The sequence below is a fragment of the Meles meles genome, chromosome X (genome assembly GCF_922984935.1).
Source record: "Meles meles chromosome X, mMelMel3.1 paternal haplotype, whole genome shotgun sequence".
In the NCBI taxonomy this organism is placed as follows: Eukaryota; Metazoa; Chordata; class Mammalia; order Carnivora; family Mustelidae; genus Meles; species Meles meles.
The window spans coordinates 100,871,093-100,892,322 of record NC_060087.1 but is presented as its reverse complement, the minus strand read 5'-3'; the positions used below and the strand labels follow the sequence as shown (position 1 = coordinate 100,892,322).

Genomic DNA, 21,230 nt, shown 5'->3' with positions numbered 1-21,230 from the left:
ATGGAAAAATTAAAATATTTCTGTACTTTTTTTCTTTCCTCCATCGCTCCTTATTCAGTATCCAATATTTTTAAAAAATTGTAACATGGGGGGGCGCCTGGGTGGCTCAGTGGGTTAAAGCTTCTGCCTTCAGCTCGGGTCATGATCCCAGGGTCCTGGGATCGAGCCCCGCATCGGGCTCTCTGCTCCACAGGGAGCCTGCTTCCTCCTCTCTCTCTGCCTGCCTCTCTGCCTAGTTGTGATTTCTCTCTGTCAAATAAATAAAATATTTTTTTTAAAAAAAAACTGTAACATGGATTTGAGGGAAAGGGACTTTGTTTTAAGTTCGTATTAGCAGTTTGGTAGCTGGAGTAGTATCATGCACTGTACGACAGCTTTTAAATATCACAATTTTTCATTTACCACTTCTAACAGAAGAAACTCTTGTCTCTAATATATCTTTCTTTTTTTTTTAAAAAGATTTTATTTATTTATTTGACAGACAGAGATCATAGGTAGGCAGAGAGGCAGCCAGAGAGAGAGGAGGGGAAGCAGGCTCACCGCTGAGCAGAGAGCCCAATGTGGGGCTCGATCCCAGAACCCTGGAACCACAACCCGGGCCGAAGGCAGAGGCTTTAACCCACTGAGCCACCCAGGTGCCCCTGTCTCTAATATATCTTAATTAACTGTTTTCATGTAACTGTAATTTCTGACAGACAACAAGGTATTTCATGGTAAACAAATCAAATTATAGTACTTAACAAGAGTAACCATAAATTGAACATACCCCTGTATCTGTATCAGACTTTGATGAATTCAGACTTTCCTGAGAAGGAGACGGGGATACACGTCCTATAAACAAAATAATAATTATAAACAGGCATGTACACACACACACACACACACACACACAACATCAATCAGAAATAATGACACATGTACACCTAATTAATAGTCATAGAATGTAACATTCTGAAAAAACATGTTTTCTAAATAAGTGAAGTATTAATTCTCTGGGCACCAAAATAATAGGTTTTATCATAAAATCTAGAATAACCATATCATCAATTTAATAAAATATTATTAAATCTTCATTATTCATAGAGAATACAAACAAGATGAACAATAAAGGGACACAAAGGGTCTGGGGTGGTAGAAGTCACAAGGGCTGCTGGAACAGTCTTTCTGCTCCAGGTAGGGCAATAAAAAAAATGTACTGTAAACACAGTTTAACTTTTTGCCAACCCAATTTCATCTTCAATTATGTATTATAATGTAAGCAATACCCACAGGGCCACTAAAGTATACAGGGATCATTTGCCAGTTTAGTGGATCTCCCCAGATTTCTATGTTTCTCAAACCGGTGCTTTAAATATGCCCTATTCTCCAGCCCATGGCCACCTATTGTCCTTTCTCCCATCCCTTAACTTCTTGGTTTCAGTCTTAGTTGGCTAGGGCGAGGACGGGAGTGGAAGGGAGGGGTTTGTGGAGAAAATTTATTGTAGTTAAATAATTATCAGAAAAGAATCCCATAAACCTAAAGCTCTTATCTACATCAATTCTACATGCTTTCCTGGTAAGTTACCAATGTACAGAAATATTTTATATAGTTGTAATCATGGTGTACACACATCACATTGTGAGGTTTCTCTCTGCCATTTAACCTTTTTTCATATACCTCTGATGTACTATCATATTTCCTTTTCATGGCTGGGTCTCCTTTTTTCTTTCCTTACTGGATGGATATTATTATTCTTATTCCTTTTCTAAATTAATCAGGTTATTTCATTTAAACCCAGGAGAGAACTAAAGGTTGTCAGGGGAAACCAAGCAACTTTGTTCTCAATAGTTGATGAATTAAACTTCAAATGGGATAAAGTCAAAAGCTCTATGGTAGCGTTTTCCATGGAATTCAGATGCTTTTTCGGTGTTGACTTCTGTTCTACTTTTAGGTTTGTGGCCACTATTAAAAATAGTGGTTGCTGCAAATGGTTGCCAGAGAAGAGGGCATTATTATACCTAAAATGTAAAAATACCAGATGTCTCTAGAGTTTTAAAGCCCACACGTAAATCAAAAATACCTTCGGTATTGTATTTCATTCGCATATTGTTGAAATAGTCAAAAGCATTTTTTAAAGCCCATATTCTCACTACATTGTCTTGTCCAGCTGAGGCAAGTAATCGGCCACAGTGAGAAAATTTCATGGTCCAAACAGCTCCCTATAAAAACAAAGAAAGGTTCAGAGTTATTTCTTTAGAAGTTGAAACATTTAAGATTTTATTTTTAAGTAATCTCTACACCCAATGTGGGGCTTGAACTTACAAGTCCGAGATCAAGAGTCGCATACTCTACCGACTGAGCAAGCACCCCTAAGAGTTGAAACATTACTTTAAAGCCAAAGTAAAGAATTATTCCAAATGATACTAAGATAATCCTCATATTACTAATACCACTTAAGGCCAACAGTTCAATGATGACACAACGGCACAAAGAGCAACTTTTAAGAGAAAAGTAAGATAAGATAGCAGCAGTTTACTGTAATCTAAACTAACAAGTTCAAAGCCCCAAGCCTTATCTACAAATGAATGGAAATGGAGTTCGGAGGAGGCCATAAATCATTGTAAAAATACAAATTCTAGTTGTGGATTTCAGTCTCAGAGCTGAAGGTAAGAGGGAGTGGCACTCGAGGAGGCAGAGCCCTCAGGATGCAACTAATACCCTTGACCAAGGCTGAGAGAAATACAGGCCCATGTTAGCAGTGACCCTCATGGCACTGGGCATTTGCAAGTGTTGGAATGGTGTGAGCTCAACCTGTTTTCCCCCCAGAAACAAGGTTTTAACAGTGTATGGTTAGAATTCCCAGATACGGGGCGCCTGGGTGGCTCAGTGGGTTAAAGCCTCTGCCTTCAGCTCAGGTCATGGTCCCAGGGTCCTGGGATCGAGCCCCGCATCGGGCTCTCTGCTTGGCAGGGAGCCTGCTTCCTCCTCTCTCTCTGCCTGCCTCTCTGCCTAGTTGTGATTTCTCTCTGTCAAAGAAATAAAAAATTAAAAAAAAAAAGAAATTTGTTATTGGGAACCTACTACAATGAGACTTTACTTAAAACTGGAAATAATGAAAGTGAATCAAAACAGTACAAGGAAGTTCATCAGTTCCTTAAGGAAGTTACTATAATCAAATCAAATATTTTATGTGGAGATCATAAGCTCTGAAGTTTAAATTCCAATTTGGCTGCCATCTGATGTGTTTACGGTCGCTTCCTTCCAGTTAAGCCACATTTTGGATTTAAAATCTAAATAGAAAAATAGATTACCTGATCAAAGACTGACAGCATCACTGTCCTGCCCAGCAGTTTATTACCAGCTTCCCTGTGTTCCTGGCATTTTTTTTTTTAAAGATTTTATTTATTTATTAGTCAGAGAGCGAGCGAGCGAGAGAGTGAGCACAGGCAGACAGAGTAGTAGGCAGAGTCAGAGGGCAAAGCAGGTTCCCCGCCGAGCAAGGAGCCCCATGCGGGACTCGATCCCAGGACACCGGGATCACGACCTGAGCTAAAGGCAGCCGCTTAACCAACTGAGCCACCCAGGTGTCCCTGTTCCTGGCATTTTTAAGGGGTATAACTACAATATCACTTGTGTACTTTAACCCCACTTTGGTACATTTTAACTCTGTTAGAAAACTTATAACCTCTCTCTCCTGGTTTAGCTGCCATTTTACAAAATACACGAACCTACTGCAATATTTATGTTCATTATTTAAAATACACCCAGGGAGGGGAGCCTGGGTACCTCAGTCAGTTAAGCATCCAACTCAATTTTGGCTCAGGTTATGATCTTCTGGTCATGAGATCGAGCCCCACATCAGTCTGCACTCAGCATGGCATCTGCTCGTTCCTCTCACTCTGCTCTTCCCCCTGCTCGCTCACTCACTCTCTCTCTCTCTCTCTCTCTCAGTAAATAAAATCTTTTAAAAATATACCCTGGAAACATTTTAAATGGTTTCCAAAGACACAGACGACCCTGCAAATTTAACTGCTTTAAAGTCTGGTACCTTTACATAGCTTTCTTCATGATATGGGCCTAGAGTTTACTTATTCAAAAAATTTCACTTCTTAAGGGGCGCCTGGGTGGCTCAGTTGGTTATGTGTCTGACTTGGGCTCTGGTCACGATTTCAGGGTCCTGGGATCAAGCCCAGCATTGGGTTCCATGCTCAGCACAGTTTCCTTGTCCCTCTCTCTCTGCCCCTCCCCCTGCTCATGCTCTCTCTTTCTCTCAAATAAGTAAAATCTTTACAAACAAATACTTTCACTTCTTGATAGTTGCAAGCAACATATCTTTTAAAATTTTTTTAAGATTTTATTTATTTGACAGAAAGACACAGCCAGAGAGGGAACACAAGCAGGGAGAGTGGGAGAGGGAGTATTCTCCCTCCCTGCTTCCCGTGAAGCAGGGAGCCCGATGTGGGGCTTGATCCCAGGACCCTGGGATCATGACCTGAGCCAAAGGCAGAGGCTTAACAACTGAGCCACCTCAGGCACCCTGCAAGCAACATATCTGATAAAGGGTTAGTAACCAAAATAAAGAACTTATCAAACTCAACACCCAACAAACAAATAACACAGTTAAGAAATGGGTAAAAGACATGAATAGACATTTTTCCATAGAAGATATTCAGATGGCTAATAGACCCATAAAAAGATGCTCAACGTTGTTCATCATCAGGGAAATATAAATCAAAACCATGATGACATACCATCTCACACCTGTCAGAATGGCCAAAATTAACACAAGAAACAACAGGTGTTGGCAAGGATGGGGAGAAAAGGGAGCCCTCTTGCACTGTTGGTGGGAATGCAAACTGGTGGAGCCACTCCAGAGAACAGTATGGAGGTTCCTCAAAAAACTAAAAATAAAACTACCCTACAATCCAGCAATTATACTATTAAGTATTTATCCAAAGGATACAAAAATAGAGATTCGAAGGGGTACATACACCCTGCTGTTTACAGCAGCATTATCAACAACAGCCAAACTATGGAAAGAGCCGAAATGTCCACTGACAGATGAATGGCAAAAGAAGATGTGGTATATACATATATACAATGGGATACTACTCAGTCATCAGAAAAAATGATATCTTGCCATTTGCAATGATGTGGATGGAGCTAGAATGTATTATCCTAAGTAAAAGTAAGTCAATCTGAGAAAGACAGATACCATATGATTTCACACTCATATGTGGAATTTAATTTTTTAAGATTTCATTTTTATTTATTTGAAAGGGAGAGAGAGAGAGAGAGAACAGGCGAGAGCACAAGAGAAGGGGGAGGGAGAAGCAGAGTCCCCACTGAGCAAGAAGTCTGATGCAGAGTCCAATCCCAGGACTCTAGGATCATGACCTGAGCTCAACACAGCCACTTAACCGACTGAGCCACCCAGATGCCCGCGTATGTGGAATTTTAAAAAACAAAACAGATGAACAGTAGAGAATTGGGGGGGAGGGACACAAACCATAAGAGACTCTTCTTTTTAAGGATTTATCCATTCATTTTAGAGACAGAGAGCGAGAGCGAGAGTGTGCGCGCACAAGTGGAGAGAGAGGCTGAGAGAGAAGGAAACAGAGGGAATCTCGAGCAGACTCCCCGCTGAACACAAAGCTCAGCAAAGGGACTCAATCCCCAAACCCAAGATCATGACCTGAGCTGAAAACAACAGTCAGACACTCAACTGACTTAGCCACCCAGCTGCCCCAAACCCTCAGAGACTTTTCACAATAGAGAACAAATTGAAGGTTGACAGAGGGAGGCGGAGGGGGCATGGGCTAGATGAGTATTGAGGAGGGCACTTGCTTTGATGAGCACTGGGTACTGTATTTAAGTAATGAATTCTGAATTCTACTCCTGAAACCAGTACTGCACTGCATGTTAATGAACTAAAATTTAAATAAAAATTTAAAAAACCTGGGGCACCTGGGTGGCTCAGTTGGTTGAGCCACTGCCTTCAGCTCAGGTCATGATCCTAGAGTCCCAGGATTGAGTCCCACATCGGGCTCCCAGCTCCACGAGGAGTCTGCTTCTCCCTATGAACTTCTCCCCTCTCATCCTCTCTCTCTCACTCTTTCTCACAAATAAATAATAAAATCTTTTTAAAAAATTTAAAAAACCTTTCAGTTCTTAAACAATAATCCAGACATAGACTCTGCATTACCTAGGCATTAAATCATTATTAATATTAATTTACTTTTCTTGAATCAGTTTAGCAAAATTATGTACATAAGAGATTGGCTTTATAGAAGCCAAAGTACTTCTCTCAATGAAAACAGAATCAATCCTGAAAAATATAAAGATTGCTTACCATATGCTCACCACTAAGATCTTGTACCACTTTGATCTGATCAAAATCATAAGGTCCTTTGAAACCATGCGCTGCTTTGAATTTGACAGGTCTTGTATATGGCATTCCCTCATCATCACTTGATGAAGGATCATCTTGATCAGTATGAAACACTGAATAGAAAAGCAATACAGAAATCATCACTGGCTAATGTAGATAAAGCTACTGTCCAGATTTTCATTCTACTGTTAACCAAGTATATTTATTAAATGGAAAAATACTGTCTATTACTAAATAGCATATTGGTTAAGAGCACAGGATCTCGTGCCAGATTGTCTGGGTCCAAATCCAGCTCTGTCATTTATTGTCTGTGTGACCATAGCCAAAGCACTGGACCTTTTGTGCCTTGGTTTTCTCATCTGTAAAATGGAGATAATTACAGTAATTACCTCATAGGGTTTTTATGAAGGGTAAATGAAGCCATATAGTTCCAAGTGCTTAGAGCAGTGTCTAGCACAAAATAATTACTGTATTAGTGCTTAGAACAGTGTCTAGCACAAAATAATTACTGTATTAGTGCTTATTAAATAAAATAAATGAGTATAATTACAACAAATGACACAGGAAGTGAGGATCTGTACAAATTTGGAAAATTCTCCAAATTTCAAAAATATTTATAAAAACTAACCTTATAAAACTAATTTACAACTGAATAATGAACACGCATCTCTTCCAGATTGCCATACTTCCAAAGTATGTACAAATTCATGTTCAAGATGAACAAATTTATTTTTCCTCCTGCTCATAAAATTAAGTGATACCTAAAATAACATGATTTATTGAAATGCTAAGATGTTTGCTACCAAAGTTTCTTAATTTCAATAAGAAGAATGCCTCTTATAAATTATAGACTAAATTTGAATGATTACAAATCAATTAAATATTCACTTGCAATGTTCTATTTCACTTACCTTCATCTCTAACACTTTTAACTTTATTCACAGCACGTTCACCATATTCCTCTGCAAGGTGCTTTGCTCTCTTTACTGATTTTCCTAAGAACTTCTTTAGTTGAGTCCTTACCAAAAATATAAAAAACCAAAATTATTTTTTTAAAGATTTTACCCATTTATTTGAGAGCAAGCAAGCTCATGAGCAGAGAGAGGGGCACTGGGAGAGGGACAAGCAGACGCCCTGCTGGCAAGAAGCCTGACCCAGGGCTCCATCCCAGGATCCTGAGATCATGAACTCTTACCCAACTGAGCCACCCAGGTGATCCCCAAAACCAAAATTATTAACTAACTGTAAAAGCTCAATAATTCACAGATAATTTCGTAATGGCCACAAGAAAAGTATATTATTTTGAAATAACTCCTTTTTAACATTAAAAAAATAGGTCTTTGAGTTCCTGTATCCTTTGTTCTATGGAATAAATACATTCAAGCCAATATGGCTACAAAGAAAATACAGATACTTCTGGATGTACAGCATTATATACTCTAAAGCACTGGTTTTCCTTCTTTTCTTTTCTTCCCTTCTTCCTTCCCTTTTCCCTCCTCTTTCTTTCTTTGGGAGAGAAAGAGCTCAAGCAAAGGTTAGGGGTCATAAGAAGAGGGGGAGAGAGAGAATCCCAAGCAGGATCCTTGCTCAGCAAGGGGCTTGATCTCACAACCTTGCGATCATGACTTGAGCTGAAATCAAGAGTCTAACGCTTAACTGACTGAACCACCCAGGTGCTCCTCAAGCACTGGCTTTCAATGGTGAATAAAAAATTGGTGGGGATGGGGTGGGAGGGGAGTGTTTAAAGCGCATGAACCTGAGACCCATCTGCAGATCATATGATTTAGAGTGTCTCAGGTCAGGCCATTCATCTGCAATGAGAATGTCTTTGAGAAGACTGCTTTAAAGAGTAATAATCCTTGGGGTGCCTGGGTGGCTCAGTTCGTTGTATGTCTGAATCTTGGTTTCAGCTTAGGTCATGACGTCCGGTCATGATACCGAGTCCCACTTTGGCCTCTGAGCTCAGCATGGAGTTTCCTTGAGATGCTTCTCCTCTCCCTTGGCCCCTCCCCGGCCCACTGTGAGCTCCAGCTCTTTTCCCCCCTAAAATAAGTAAACAAATCTTAAAAAAAAAAAAAGGAGTAATCCTTAAAAACACATTTCTACCAATAAAAAAACTATAGGGATTCATGGCTGGCTCAGTCAGAAGAGCATGTGACTCTTGATCTTGGGATTCTGAGTTCAAGCCCCCATCCTGGGTATAGGGAATACTTAAAAATAAAATCTTAAAAAGACAGACAGAAAGAAAGAAACTATAAAGAGGTATTTACTTACAGAATAAAATGTTTGGTACCCTATGATGGCCGTTTGTCTCTTCTCTTTCAGTTTGGGTATTTGCATGCAATACAGTTAGGTTGAGCTTTCCCGGGAAATATTCCCAAACACAAGGTAATGCAAGAATGCATCTGAAGCTTCTACAAATAGGACTTATTTATTGCTTTTCTAATAATCTCAGCCTCGAATTTCATATATTAAGATCATAAAAAACAAAGCACAGTATATACATGATATCTAAAACCGAAACAGAATTTATAGGAGGAAATTTTTCCCAATTCATGGGAGTTCACAATATTTAAGGATAGTACCTGAACAAGCTGCTAAGCTATATATGCAAAGATGTTCACTGCAGCATTATTTACGAAGTGTAAAAAGTAGGGGGAAAAAGCATAAAAAGTAGAGACAAACTGATTTTTCATCAACACAGCAATGCGTAAGTAAACGCCAGTATATTCTCAAAATGGAATGCAATAAAATAAATGAGGCAAACCTCAGTTCTTCTGAAGTACTGAGCTCTCAGTCACCTCAGGGCCAATGCACATGTTATTTCTGCCTGGAACATTCCTCTCTTGGCTAATTTCTACGCATCTTTTTTTTTTTTTTTTTAAAGATTCATTTATTTGACAGATAGAGATCACAAGTAGGCAGAGAGGTAGGCAGAGAGAGAGAGAGGAGGAAGCAGGCTCCCCGCTAAGCAGAGAGCCCGATGTGGGGCTCGATCCCAGGACCCTGGGATCATGACCTGAGCTGAAGGCAGAGGCTTTAACCCGCTGAGCCACCCAGGTGCCCCAATTTCTACGCATCTTTTAGGACTTAGACCAAACATTATTTCTCAGAAAAGCCCTCCTTGACCCTTCAGAGCACGTTTTCCTGTTTTATACGCCAACAGTACCCCATGTATTTCTTTTACTGCAATTACGACAAATATAGTTAGATTTATCTCTGCAATTATGTTTAAGTATCTGTTTCTGCTGTTTAACTGGAAGCTCTAAGAGGGCAGATAATATGACTGTCTTAACTATTCTATTTACAGCACTGAACTCTCATGTCTGGCTGACAGAAAGGCTATAATATATTTACTATTGATACTGCTATGGAAAGATGTACATTATGTATCAGGTATTCTTAAAAAAGCAATCTTGGGGCACATGGATGGCTCTGATGGTTCAGTGACTGCCTTTGGCTCAGATCATGATCCTGGAATCCTGCGATCAAGCCTCCCATCAGGCTCCCTGCTCAGCAGGGAGCCTGCTTGTCCCACTCCCTCTGCTGTTACCCTTGCTTGTGCTCTCTTTTTCTGTCAAATAAATAAAATCAATCTTTTAAAATAAATAAATAATAAAATTAACAAAACAAAACAAAACAAAACAAAAACAAGCTGACAGGGCACCTGGCTGGCTCAGTCAGCAGAGCATGTGGCTCTTGATCTCAGGGTTGTTAAGTTCAAGCACCACGTGGGTCATGGAGTTTACTTTAAAATAAAGCAGGGGATGGGGGTGGCAAAAAAAAAAAAGCAGGCCAACAAACTATAGGCACAGTATTAATCCTACTTTTGTGAGGAAAAAAAATTCTATGGAGAATACACATAATTATTAACACTGGTTATTTCTGCAGGTGAGTATGAGACTCTCATTTTCCTTATTTCTGTATTAGTTTTTCTGTTCTTGTTGTTAAAGTAATCTCTACACCTGGCATGGGGCTTACACTCACAAACCTGAGATCAAGAGTTGCAGCTCCACTGACTGAGCCAGTCAGGCCAGGTGTCCCTGTTTTAGTTTTGAAACCATTTTTAAAACTACTATAAGGGGGTGCCTGGGTAGCATAGCGGGTTAAGTGTCCAACTCTTGATTTCATCTCAGAATCATGAGATTCAGCGCCACATCAGGCTCCATGCACTCTCTCTCCCTCTGCCCTCCCCTAACACCCCCCACCCTCCACTTGCATGTGTGCTCTCAATCTCTCTCGTTCAAAAAAAGAAAAAAATCACTATGAGGTCTTGGGGTATCTGGTTGTCTTAGTTGGTGGAATATATGACTCTTGATCCCAGGGTTGTGGTTTAGAGCCCCATGTTGGGTGTAGAGATTATTTAAAAATAAAATCTTAAAAAAAAAATCATGGGGCTCCTGGGTGGCTTAGTCAGTCAGTTAAGCATCTGCCTTCAGCTCACGTCGTGATTCCGGAGTCCTGGGATCAAGCCCCAAATCAGGCTCTCTGCTTAGCGGGGAGCTTGCTTCTCCCTCTGCCCCTCTCGCTGCTTGTGTTCTCTCACCTTCTCTCTCTTGCTCGCTCTCTCATGCTTTCTCTCAAATGAATAAATAAAATCTTTTTTTAAAAAAAAATCATTATAAGGTCTCTGCTACCTATAACTCAGAAGTTATATTTTCTGGATAATTATAGGTTTACTACTATTTAGGCAAGAAGGCATATTTTAATCATTTTGGATGAGAACATTTCTAAAATGTGTGTTTTTGTGACTTCTTCAATGGCACTCAATGTTCGATAAATTGCTTTCCTTATTAAAAACGGCTAGTTACCACCTTCTCTTTTAATATATCCAGGGCCTTTCATATGGATTGTAAATGGGCCATAATATTAGCTCCCCCTCAGCCTTCAAGGTGACAGAGCAGGATCCAGGGAAGCCAGAACCCTGGGCAGACTCCTCTGGCCTTTAGCAGATTCATTAGCTTGCCCAGTGTTCAGAGGAACTATTACCGTGTTTTGTGTGTGTCATGTTGAGAAAAGTTGAAAGCAGTAACATATGGAATGGCTATGCTATGCATGAGTCCTTTTATCATTTTCTGGATTCCCCTTGTGTAATCAAAGTATTACCTGACATTCTTATATGTCGACTTACATGTTGTCACAGTTTGCTACTTCTATTTCGCTTTGACCACAGACACCAGATGACCAGATTTTTTAAAGATTATGTAAAAAGTAAGTATAATGGCTTTGAATAAACCTAAAGAGCTTTTCTTTTAGAAAAATAATAAGCCTGGGTGCCAGAGTGGCTCAGTGGGTTAACCAAGTCATGCTCTCAGCTTAGGTCTTGGTCTCAGGGTTTTGAGTTCAAGCCTCATGCAGGACTTAAAATAAAAAAAAGAAGAAAAAAAAAGAATGAGCTTTAATGCATGGAGTAAGTGACAGTTCTCCTAGGTGTTTACCTATTTCTTTAATCATTCCTAATTCTGATTTCTGATAGTTGCTACTGCTGGACAGCTGAGCTCCAGATCTCTGAGGTTCCATCATACACCTGTATGGTGGGTAGATCTTTTCTAAGAATTCTCAAATGGTTTCACTGATACACTTCCCACACTAGGCAAAGATCAGAGTATAGTGGAGAATTTGCTTTGGGGAATTACTGTCAAATAAATGACCAGTGTATAGTCAAGCAAAACCTATATGCCCACCATTTCTGCTAGATGTTTGTAAGGAAATCAGAAGGATGTCATGATTATAGTCCTTTTGCAACATGAGATTTAGTTATTTAGCACCCATTTATCTTGTTTTTAAAAGTCAGGAAACAGGAACGCCTGGGTGGCTCAGTCGGTTAAGCATCTGCCTTCACCTTGGGTCATGATCTTAGGGTTCCAGGATCGAGTCCTACATCGGGCTCCCTGTTCAGCGGGGAGCCTGCTTCTCCCCCTGCTTTATTCTCTCTGACAAATAAATAAAATCTTTAAAAAAAATAAAAGAAAACAGGGTGCCTGATGGCTCAGTTGGTTAAGGGTTGGCCTTTGGCTCAGGTCATGACCCCGGGGTCCTGGGATTGAGTCCTGCTCTCTGCTCATGTGGGGAGTCTCCTTCTTCCTCTCCCTCTGCCCCTCCCCCTACTCATGCTCTGTTTCTCTCAAATAAATAAATAAAATCTTTAAAAAAAAACTCAGAAGGGGCCATGGGTGGCTCAGTCAAGCATCTGCCTTCACCTCTAGTCATGATCCCAGGGTCCTGGGATTGAGCCCCACATTCGGCTCCCAGCTCAGTGGGAAGCCTGCTTCTCCCTCTCCCACTCCCCCTGCTTATATTCCCTCTCTTGCTGTCTCTCTCTCTCTGTTAGAGAAATAAATAAATAATACAATATTTTTAAAAATTTTAAAAACTCAGAAAACACTTTAAGATAACATAAAATGAAGGTAAAATTTAAGTGTAAGTTATGCAGACTGCAGATGTCACTAAAATTGAGAAAGAGAAATTTACTAGGACACGGAATAGTTGGGAAAAATTGGGGAGTTTAGAAAAACAAATAGGATTTGAAAGCAATTTCAAGAACAATCATGTTCTACTAATACTTCTGGGACCTACCATCAGAAAAATAATGCAGGCATGTTGCAAAATTTATTGATCATTTACTATTTGTCAAATATTATAGAAATGACCACCAACACAGCCTTGAGCAACTCATAATGCCTTGGCTGGGGACAGGAAACGCTAGTGGCAGATGGACATATAAACTAGATAGAACACAGATTTAAAATAGTATGGCAAGTCACATATTTTTTAAATAAATGCTTGAAATAAAGAGATGTACTGTAACTCATGTGTGAAATAAAGAAAAGGAATGTACTGTAACTTACGTTTTCTGTTTTAACCTTCCACCATCAGTATCTGTTGTCTGAGACTGTAATTTCTCTTCATCATCTGACTGTGCCGCGTCATTACTACAAGAAGGGGAAGAAGTCATTTTAAAAGAAGTCATTTCCCCTACACCTCCCAACAATCCATGTATACGATATACTCAGGTACTCAGAATAAAACTACATTAACATAATTTAAGTTTAATTTTAATAATGATCCTAAGAATGTAAGACTTGAGAGATTAAAGAATAGAATCGTTAAGCATGGTGTAATGTACAAAATGCAAGTGAAAGCAATTTAGGAACTTATGGAAAACCTACTACCAACAAGGCTTTTTGCTGGATAAAATGTGCTGCACAGAAATGACAAATGAGCTTCCTCTTTGCTCTTCAGGTACATCATGTATTACACTTTATTAAGATTTCCTTTCATAATAATCATTTCTTCGATCTACACAGATCTCATAGTAAAGTTAATCACCTCACTCTAAAGCCATTTTCTGACCTACACGAATAAAACAATTACTTATAAAATTTGTGGTCCTTAAAGCAAGGTTTCAGAAACCAGGTCTTCATTTCACATGGTTTTTTACCCTCAAAATGCTTCAATAATGTCTCCAGTATTATAGAAATCATTTTAGAAGAGAAATGAAATACTAAGACATTTCAGATATATACTGTTTTCCCCCAAGTAACTGTATGCTCTTAAGAGAGAACAATGTTGAATACATACATTAACTAACTCTATTTTAATCCTAAATTTAAAAGAAGACTGAGTGAAACCAAATTAGGAACTGTTGTAATTCATTAAACAGAGAAATCTTCAACACTCTGAAATACTACGAATGACAAATAGTAACAACAGGCCATACCTTACATATTCCTTAGTCCTTCTCATGATGTGTAGAGTGAGAGGATTAATACCTGTTGGCAGTTTCTCTTCCGCGAGACTCAAAGGTATTTCTTCTCCAGTATCCAGGTTCTTAATCATGACACTGGCTAAAATTTCCTGAGGTAAAAAATAACACCAAGAGGACCTATAATTATAATTATCTTTTTGAGTCTTCAAAATCCTCAAACATTTAAGCTAAGGACTTTCTAGATATATTCAGTATTGTGTACAGTAATTTTTAACTTTTTTCATGATACACAATTCATACAAAGCAAAATGCACTCATTTAAAGTGTGTAATTCAATGATTTTGAGTAAATTCAGAGTTGTGCAACAATCACCTTTATCTGAGTTAAGAGTATTTCCACTATGTCGGAAAGAAACCCCATACCCATTAAAATGTCATACCTCATTCCCCTCTCCTCCCCGCCCCTGGCAATGACTATTTTACTCTTTGTCTCTATGGTTTGCCTATTCCAGACATTTCATATAAGTAAGTCATCCTGTATGTGGTCTTTTCGTGATTGGCTTCTTTCACTTAGCACCATGTTTTCAAGGTTCATCCATACTGCAGCATGTGTCAGAACTTCATTCCTTTTAATTTTTTTAAAAGATTTTATTTATTAATTTGAGAGAGAGAGACACAGAGAGAGAGGGAACATAAGCAGGGGGAGTGGGAGAGGGAAAAGCAGGCTCCCTGTTGAGCTGGGAGCCTGATGCAGGGCTCCATCCCAGGACCTGAACCGAAGGCAGACGCTTAACAACTGAGCCATCCAGGCGCCCCTTCATTCCTTTTAATTGCCAAAAAACAGTCCATGTGGACTGGATATACTACATTTTATTTATCCATTCATGGCGATGAACATTCGTGTGGTTTCCACACTTGGCTATTATGAATACTTTTGTATTTTTTAAAAAAAGATTTTATTTATATAACAGAGAGGGGAGGAGAGAGAGCACACAAGCACAGGCAGGGGGGGAAAAGAAGGGCAGAAGGAGAGGGAAACTCCCCGCTGAGCAGGGAGCCCTATGCAGGACCCTGAGACCATGACCTGAGCCGAAGGCAGACACCTGACTGACTGAGCCACCCAGGTGTCCCACTTGTGTACGTTTTGTGGGTAGACATATATTTTCATTTCTATTGGTGTACACATAGGAGTAAAGCTGTTGGATCATGGTAACTCAATGTCTAAGGTTTTGAGGAACTGCCATACTGTTTTCCAAAGTAAAATAATTTTTTTAAATGTATCATTTAAAAGAAATGAAAACTGGGGCGCCTGACTGGTTTAGTCGGTGGAGCATGCAGCTTCGATATTGGGGTTGAGTCTGAGCACTACATTGCGTGTAGAGATTACTTTAAAAAAATCGTAAAAAAAAAAAAGAAACAAAACTAAGATTTTGCTTCAAAACTTTATTCAGAATTGGCCAATCAATATATACTAAATTTTAACGGTAAGTACTGAGTCTGTGTAACACTGTATTATCACCCAACAAGTATAAAAACATGCAATTATAACATCAATTTCTTTTTAAGCCCACTCGCTATTAAATTTGGTCTTTGTTCTCAATACATTTATTCTACCACATAATGGTATAAAAAAAGTAATTTTAAGTTAGAGTTACAAGTTCCAAAATATTAAAAAAACAAGAACTGGGGTACCTGGGTGGCTTAGTCAGTTAAGCGTCTGCCTTTGATTCAGGTCATGATCCCAGGGTCCTGGGATCAAGCCCTGAGTCAGGCTCCCTGCTCAGCGGGAAGCCTGCTTCTCTCTCTCCGTTTGCTATCTCTGTCTCTGTCTCCCTCTCAAATAAATAAATAAAGTCTTTAAAAACAAGAAACAAAATCAAAAAACAAACAAACAAAACCCCCCAAACTGGGATGCCTGGCAGGCTCAGTCAGTAGACCACGTAACTCTTGATTTCAGGGTTGTGAGTTTGAGCCCCACACTGGATGTAGTGCTTAAAAATAAATAAATGAATAAATAAATAAATAAATGTTTAAAAACTAAGAAAATCATCAATTTTCATTTTTTGCTCTACATTATATTTTTTTGCTTAACAGCAATAAACTTAAAAAATTTTTTAACAATGGTAAAATATTTTTATAGTTGTATATAGTTCAGCAGTATTAAGCACATTCACAGTACTGTGCAAACATCACCACCATTCATCTTAAGAACTTCTTCATCTTCTCATTATGGTTTTTATATTTTATGTTAAGAACAAAACAAATCTAATTATACCTCATCAGTAAGCTCTCTCCCGGAGTTGGACCTAGGTCTCTGAGGGCCCATCACTTCCCCTGCTATGGTCTGCCCATCAGGTGCTTTTCCATTTTCCTAAAATTATAATTTTATAAACAGAAAGTAGATGGAGTCAATTTCTATAAACACTCAATTATTCATTACCACACATAGCTCTAAAGAATTCCATAATTCACATAATGGAGCCTACTGAAAATTTAAATGAAATACTCCATTTCGGTCCTTTATTATTCCCAACATGCTGAAAACCATTGCTGCCCATGAAATAATGTCTTCGTCTTGAAAGCAAATAAATGTCCCATTTGAACCTGACTCAAAAGCAGTTCTCTCCTAGCAGAATGCCAGCACTAAGAGTGCCATTAATCAGGGTTAGACTTGTGCTTATCTCGAAGGCAGGGGTTGGCAAACTTTTTCTATAAAAGAGCCAGATAGTAAATGTTTTAGGCTTTCTGCTTCACATATAATGTCTATCACATATAATTTTTTTTTCTTATAATCCTTTAAAAATGTAAAGCCTATTCTTAGCTCAGGGACTCTACAAAAACACACTACTGCCAGTCTCTGTTCTAAGGCTATGACAAGACTGAAATGCCGTATCTCTCAGTTTGCTAATCTGTCCCTACCACAGCTACCACATAAGTAAGCCTTGAGTCCCAGAAATTGGGCTATGGTAAAAATTCATGCTATCAGGTGCTTTCTATTGCTTCGTATATAGATATATAGCCTATATATGAAAGTTTTGTTTCATGATTAGGTAGAGGATATTATAAATAAAAGTCCTCAATTTTGACCATCGCAGGTAAGGAAATGAAGACTATAGTTGATGTTTATCAACAATATTATAATATTACAAATAGCAGCATCTTTCATTTTTTTGATTGCCTACTGCATGCCAGGTACTTGGTATACTTCAGCTCATTCCATCCTTGCAAGACACCTTCCAAGGAAGGTTTTCCCCCCATTTTATCAATGGGACATCTGAAACTCAGATATTAAATAGTTTGTTAGAATCACCTAGGTATGCAGTAGCAGAGCTAAAAAAGGGGTTTAAGAAGGCCAGATTTTAAGGACAAGGAAATATTCTGCCTGGAGAAGAAGGTTCAACAAGCAACAAACCAGACAGCTACAGAAAGTTAAAGCCTCTATCAAATATGACATGAATTCACCAACCTGGGCAGTAACTACTTTATCTCCACTGGTAGCACTTGCCAAGTCAAGAGAGGGCTGGGAATCCTTGACTGTATTCTCTGAAGCCATGTTCGAACTTAGGAGAGTATCAGATGTAATATTCTCTTTGGGAACTGCAATGACGATGATGATAATAATAATGATGAGGAGGATAATGGCAATAACTAGTATTTATACAGGACCTTATATAGAGCTTGAAAAGTGTTTTAACCTTTGTCTGATTCTTACCAACAATCCCATGAGGAAAGTGATTTTATTACTCTCATTTTATATATGGAGAAACCAGGGTTCAAACAAATCATTTCAATTCCTCTTAAGTCTCCCATAGTAACAGATTTGAAAGTTTGAAGTCTACTAAAATGTTAGAACATAGTACTACCAATGTAAACATTCTCAGTTTTCATTACTAAAGTAACTTTTAAAACTTGGGCATGGTCATGATGTGGTTGTATATAGCATAAACTGAAACAAAACCAGAAAGTCAGTTTCAACTCCAGAATCTCTCCGCAAAAAGTTATTTCTCAGTTAAATACTTGCCATCTAGATCAGGCGTTTTAAGGGCCTCAAACTCCAATTCACTTTTCTTTTTTCTTGGTGGTGGAGCAGGCCGAGACGGAGGTGGGGGTCTCGGAGGTGGGAAGTTAGCTGGAGGGGGAGGGCGCGCTGGAACAGGCTTCTTTGTGCTAGCCACAATGTCAGGCTCTGGAGTGAGCTGTCTAGGGGGTTTGGCGGGAGCCACTTCTTCCATGGCAGCAAAATCTTTAGCAGATGAAGAGTCTGAGGACACAGGTTCTAGAACCTCACTTCCTTTGACTTCCATGGCTTCCTTGTTCAATACTTCTGTTTCCGTTTCAGGCACATGATGTTGCTCAGTTGAACTTACTTCAGTTAACTTAGTGATTTCATCTACTGACTTCTCATAGGTGTCATCAGAAGGAAAACGTCTTTTTGATTTTAATTCAGTTTCTTCAGTTGCATTCTGACTCTCCACCTTTTTGGAATCTTCCTGTAGTACTTGATCTATGGCTAAGAGTCTGGGTATATTGCTAAGATCTGTTCCAGCCATAATAGAACTGGTGGCAGTAGCCTGGTCAGAGTGTCCTTTTCCTTTGGAATCTGAAGAGTCATCTTCCAGGTGTAGTACTTTCTGACTCTCCTCTATAATACTTTCAATAATCTGATGAAAGGTTAAAAAAAAAAAAAGGCTTTAAAAAAATGAGGTTATTTACAAGAACATAACAGCTAACCTTTCATAGTACTTACTATGTACCAGGGAATGATCTTAACTCTTTGCATTTTTAATCTTTTTTTTAAAGATTTTATTTATTTGACAGAGAGAGAGGTCACAAGTAGGCAGAGAGGCAGGCAGAGAGAGAGGGGAAGCAGGCTCCCTGCTGAGCAGAGAGCCTGATGTGGGGCTCGATCCCAGGACCCTGAGATGATGACCTGAACCGAAGGCAGAGGCTTAACCCACTGAGCCACCCAGGCGCCCCTACATTTTTAATCTTTACAATAACCATATGCAATTGCATTCTTACTATCATCATTACACAAATGAAGGAACAAAGGCATAGAGAGATCAAGTGATTTGTACCAGGACACAGAGCTTGTAAGTGATGAAGTTGGCAAAAATCCTGGGAGTTTGGTTCCAGAATCTGAACTTTTAACCATTATAATAGGGAATCTGTTAGCATGTATAATCACAAAGTTCAACCAACCCTGTGAAATAAAGTTCAGACCTAAATTTACATTCAGACTCTTCATGTCATTCTTCATTTACATATTTATGCCAAGTTAGTTCCAGTAACAACCTACTGCTTTGAGCCTAGTTAACAAAACCATGAGACTCAAAACCGCCTGGCACAAAGAATTCGAATTGTTTAGTTCTGAACTCAAGCCTAAAACAGAAAAAGCCAGCAGATGCAGGGAGATTAACATTCTTAAACAAACTACACCTAATATTGCACTATTCAGAGAAATGGCAGGACCACGAAAAGAGTTCAAACACTCAGCTCACCTTGGCCTTTCCCGTTTTCTTTCTTTTCTGTAGCTGAAAATTACAGATGGGGTTTCTATATCTTCTACCAACATTTAAAAGAAAAGATATTTTCTACCCAGTACTGTCATTATTACCACATAAAATCTCTCAATCCACTTATATTTCCACCATGCCCAACTATGGATGACTTCTGCTTTCTCAATTCCTTGGCTCCAGAAAGTTAACAGAACTTATCACAGAGCCATCCTGATCTCGCTTACCACAAATTCATGCTGACTTGAACTGGACATAACTGCTGCTCAATAATATTCCTCTCTGATTTCCCAGCATAGTCCACATAATGATTTTGCTCAACCTTCAAATTTTTACCTTAGTCTTTTTTTAAAAAAAGATTTATTTATCCGAGAGAGAGAGAGAGAGAATATAAGCTGGGGGTGGAGAGGCAGGCAGAGAGAGAGGGAGAGGGAGAAGCAGGCTCCCCACTGAGCAAGGAGCCCAACATGGGGCTGGATCCCAGGGCCACCTGAGTGGAGAGCAGTCACTTAACCAACTGAGCCACCCCTTATCTTGTTTTTTTTTTTTTAAGATCTTATTTATTTATTTGACAGACAGAGATCACAAGTAGGCAGAGAGGCAGGCAGAGAGAGAGGGGGAAGCAGGCTCCCCGACGAGCAGAAGCCCGATGTGGAACTCAATCCCAGGACCCTGGGATCATGACCTGAGCCGAAGGCAGAGGCTTTAACCCACTGAGCCACCCAGGCGCCCCCCCCCCCTTATCTTAGTTTTGATCACACTTTTAACACAGGAATATTAACTAGGGTCCACCTACTTTGTCAATTAGGTGGTTACTGAGCACTGAGTACCTCAGTGGAAACAGAAGCCAGTGGGTTTAAGAATGAGTAAGAGGTGACAACATAGAGATAGCCAGCACAACCCATGTTTTCAAAAGGCTTGACTATAAATGGAAGAGGCTGCAAGAAAGTGACCCAGCATTTTCACAAGCTGAGAGGAAGGAGCCAATGGAAAGTAAGATAACAAAATTCTGGAGAACAAAAGAAAGAGGGTCTATTGAGTATTAGGCCTGCACACATATTTTCTATTTAATCATCACACAGGCCTTGAGACAGCTAGATTATCTCCCTTCCATAGAAACAAGAATCTGAGGTAAAGGCATTAAGAATTTTGTCCAAGAAAAAAAAATTTGTCCAAGGTCCTACAGCTAGTAAACTACAAAGTTAAATCTGAAATCCAGGTTTTCCCCCAAAATCCTGTGTTTTTTATATTATGCCATGCTACTTTGGACAGAAAAAAAAAATAGTAAATTCTCAGACTTGAAAAAGAGGCAAAAGATGAAAATGAATTTGCAGATAAGGGAAGTGAGAGCAGAAACGCTGTAAATTCAGGCTTCTTAGTCTCTAATGTCTTCGTGCAGTCAGAAACAAGGTTATCTGCTGAAAGCGAACAGGATACATGTGGGCGCAGTGAGCATGAAGTGACTGTAAAGGTCTGAAATGCATAATGGAAAGGCTAATGCCAGAAGAGGGGTTAAAATGAGGTTAAAAACCGTAAGTCTTCCCCAATCCCTTATCCCTTCACTAAACTTCTGTCAGTCTTACCATTCACTACTGTATGAACTATAATATCAACACAAAGTAGTATACAGGCTAGC

At 39.3% G+C, this 21,230-nt stretch overlaps 1 protein-coding gene across 2 annotated transcripts in view; it reads right to left on the bottom strand.

The window, feature by feature from the left end:
* WDR44 (WD repeat domain 44) overlaps positions 1 to 21,230 on the bottom strand; it is an 84,086-nt gene that overhangs the window by 22,256 nt on the left and 40,600 nt on the right. For both annotated transcript variants that reach the window (XM_045996234.1, XM_045996235.1), the window contains 9 exons: positions 18,100 to 18,739; positions 17,545 to 17,675; positions 16,354 to 16,449; positions 14,092 to 14,228; positions 13,220 to 13,303; positions 7,283 to 7,389; positions 6,333 to 6,484; positions 2,061 to 2,199; positions 767 to 831 (listed from right to left, as the gene is read on the bottom strand). In XM_045996234.1, coding sequence (XP_045852190.1) covers positions 767 to 831; positions 2,061 to 2,199; positions 6,333 to 6,484; positions 7,283 to 7,389; positions 13,220 to 13,303; positions 14,092 to 14,228; positions 16,354 to 16,449; positions 17,545 to 17,675; positions 18,100 to 18,739 — 1,551 coding nt within the window. The remainder of the gene's footprint in view (positions 1 to 766; positions 832 to 2,060; positions 2,200 to 6,332; positions 6,485 to 7,282; positions 7,390 to 13,219; positions 13,304 to 14,091; positions 14,229 to 16,353; positions 16,450 to 17,544; positions 17,676 to 18,099; positions 18,740 to 21,230) is intronic.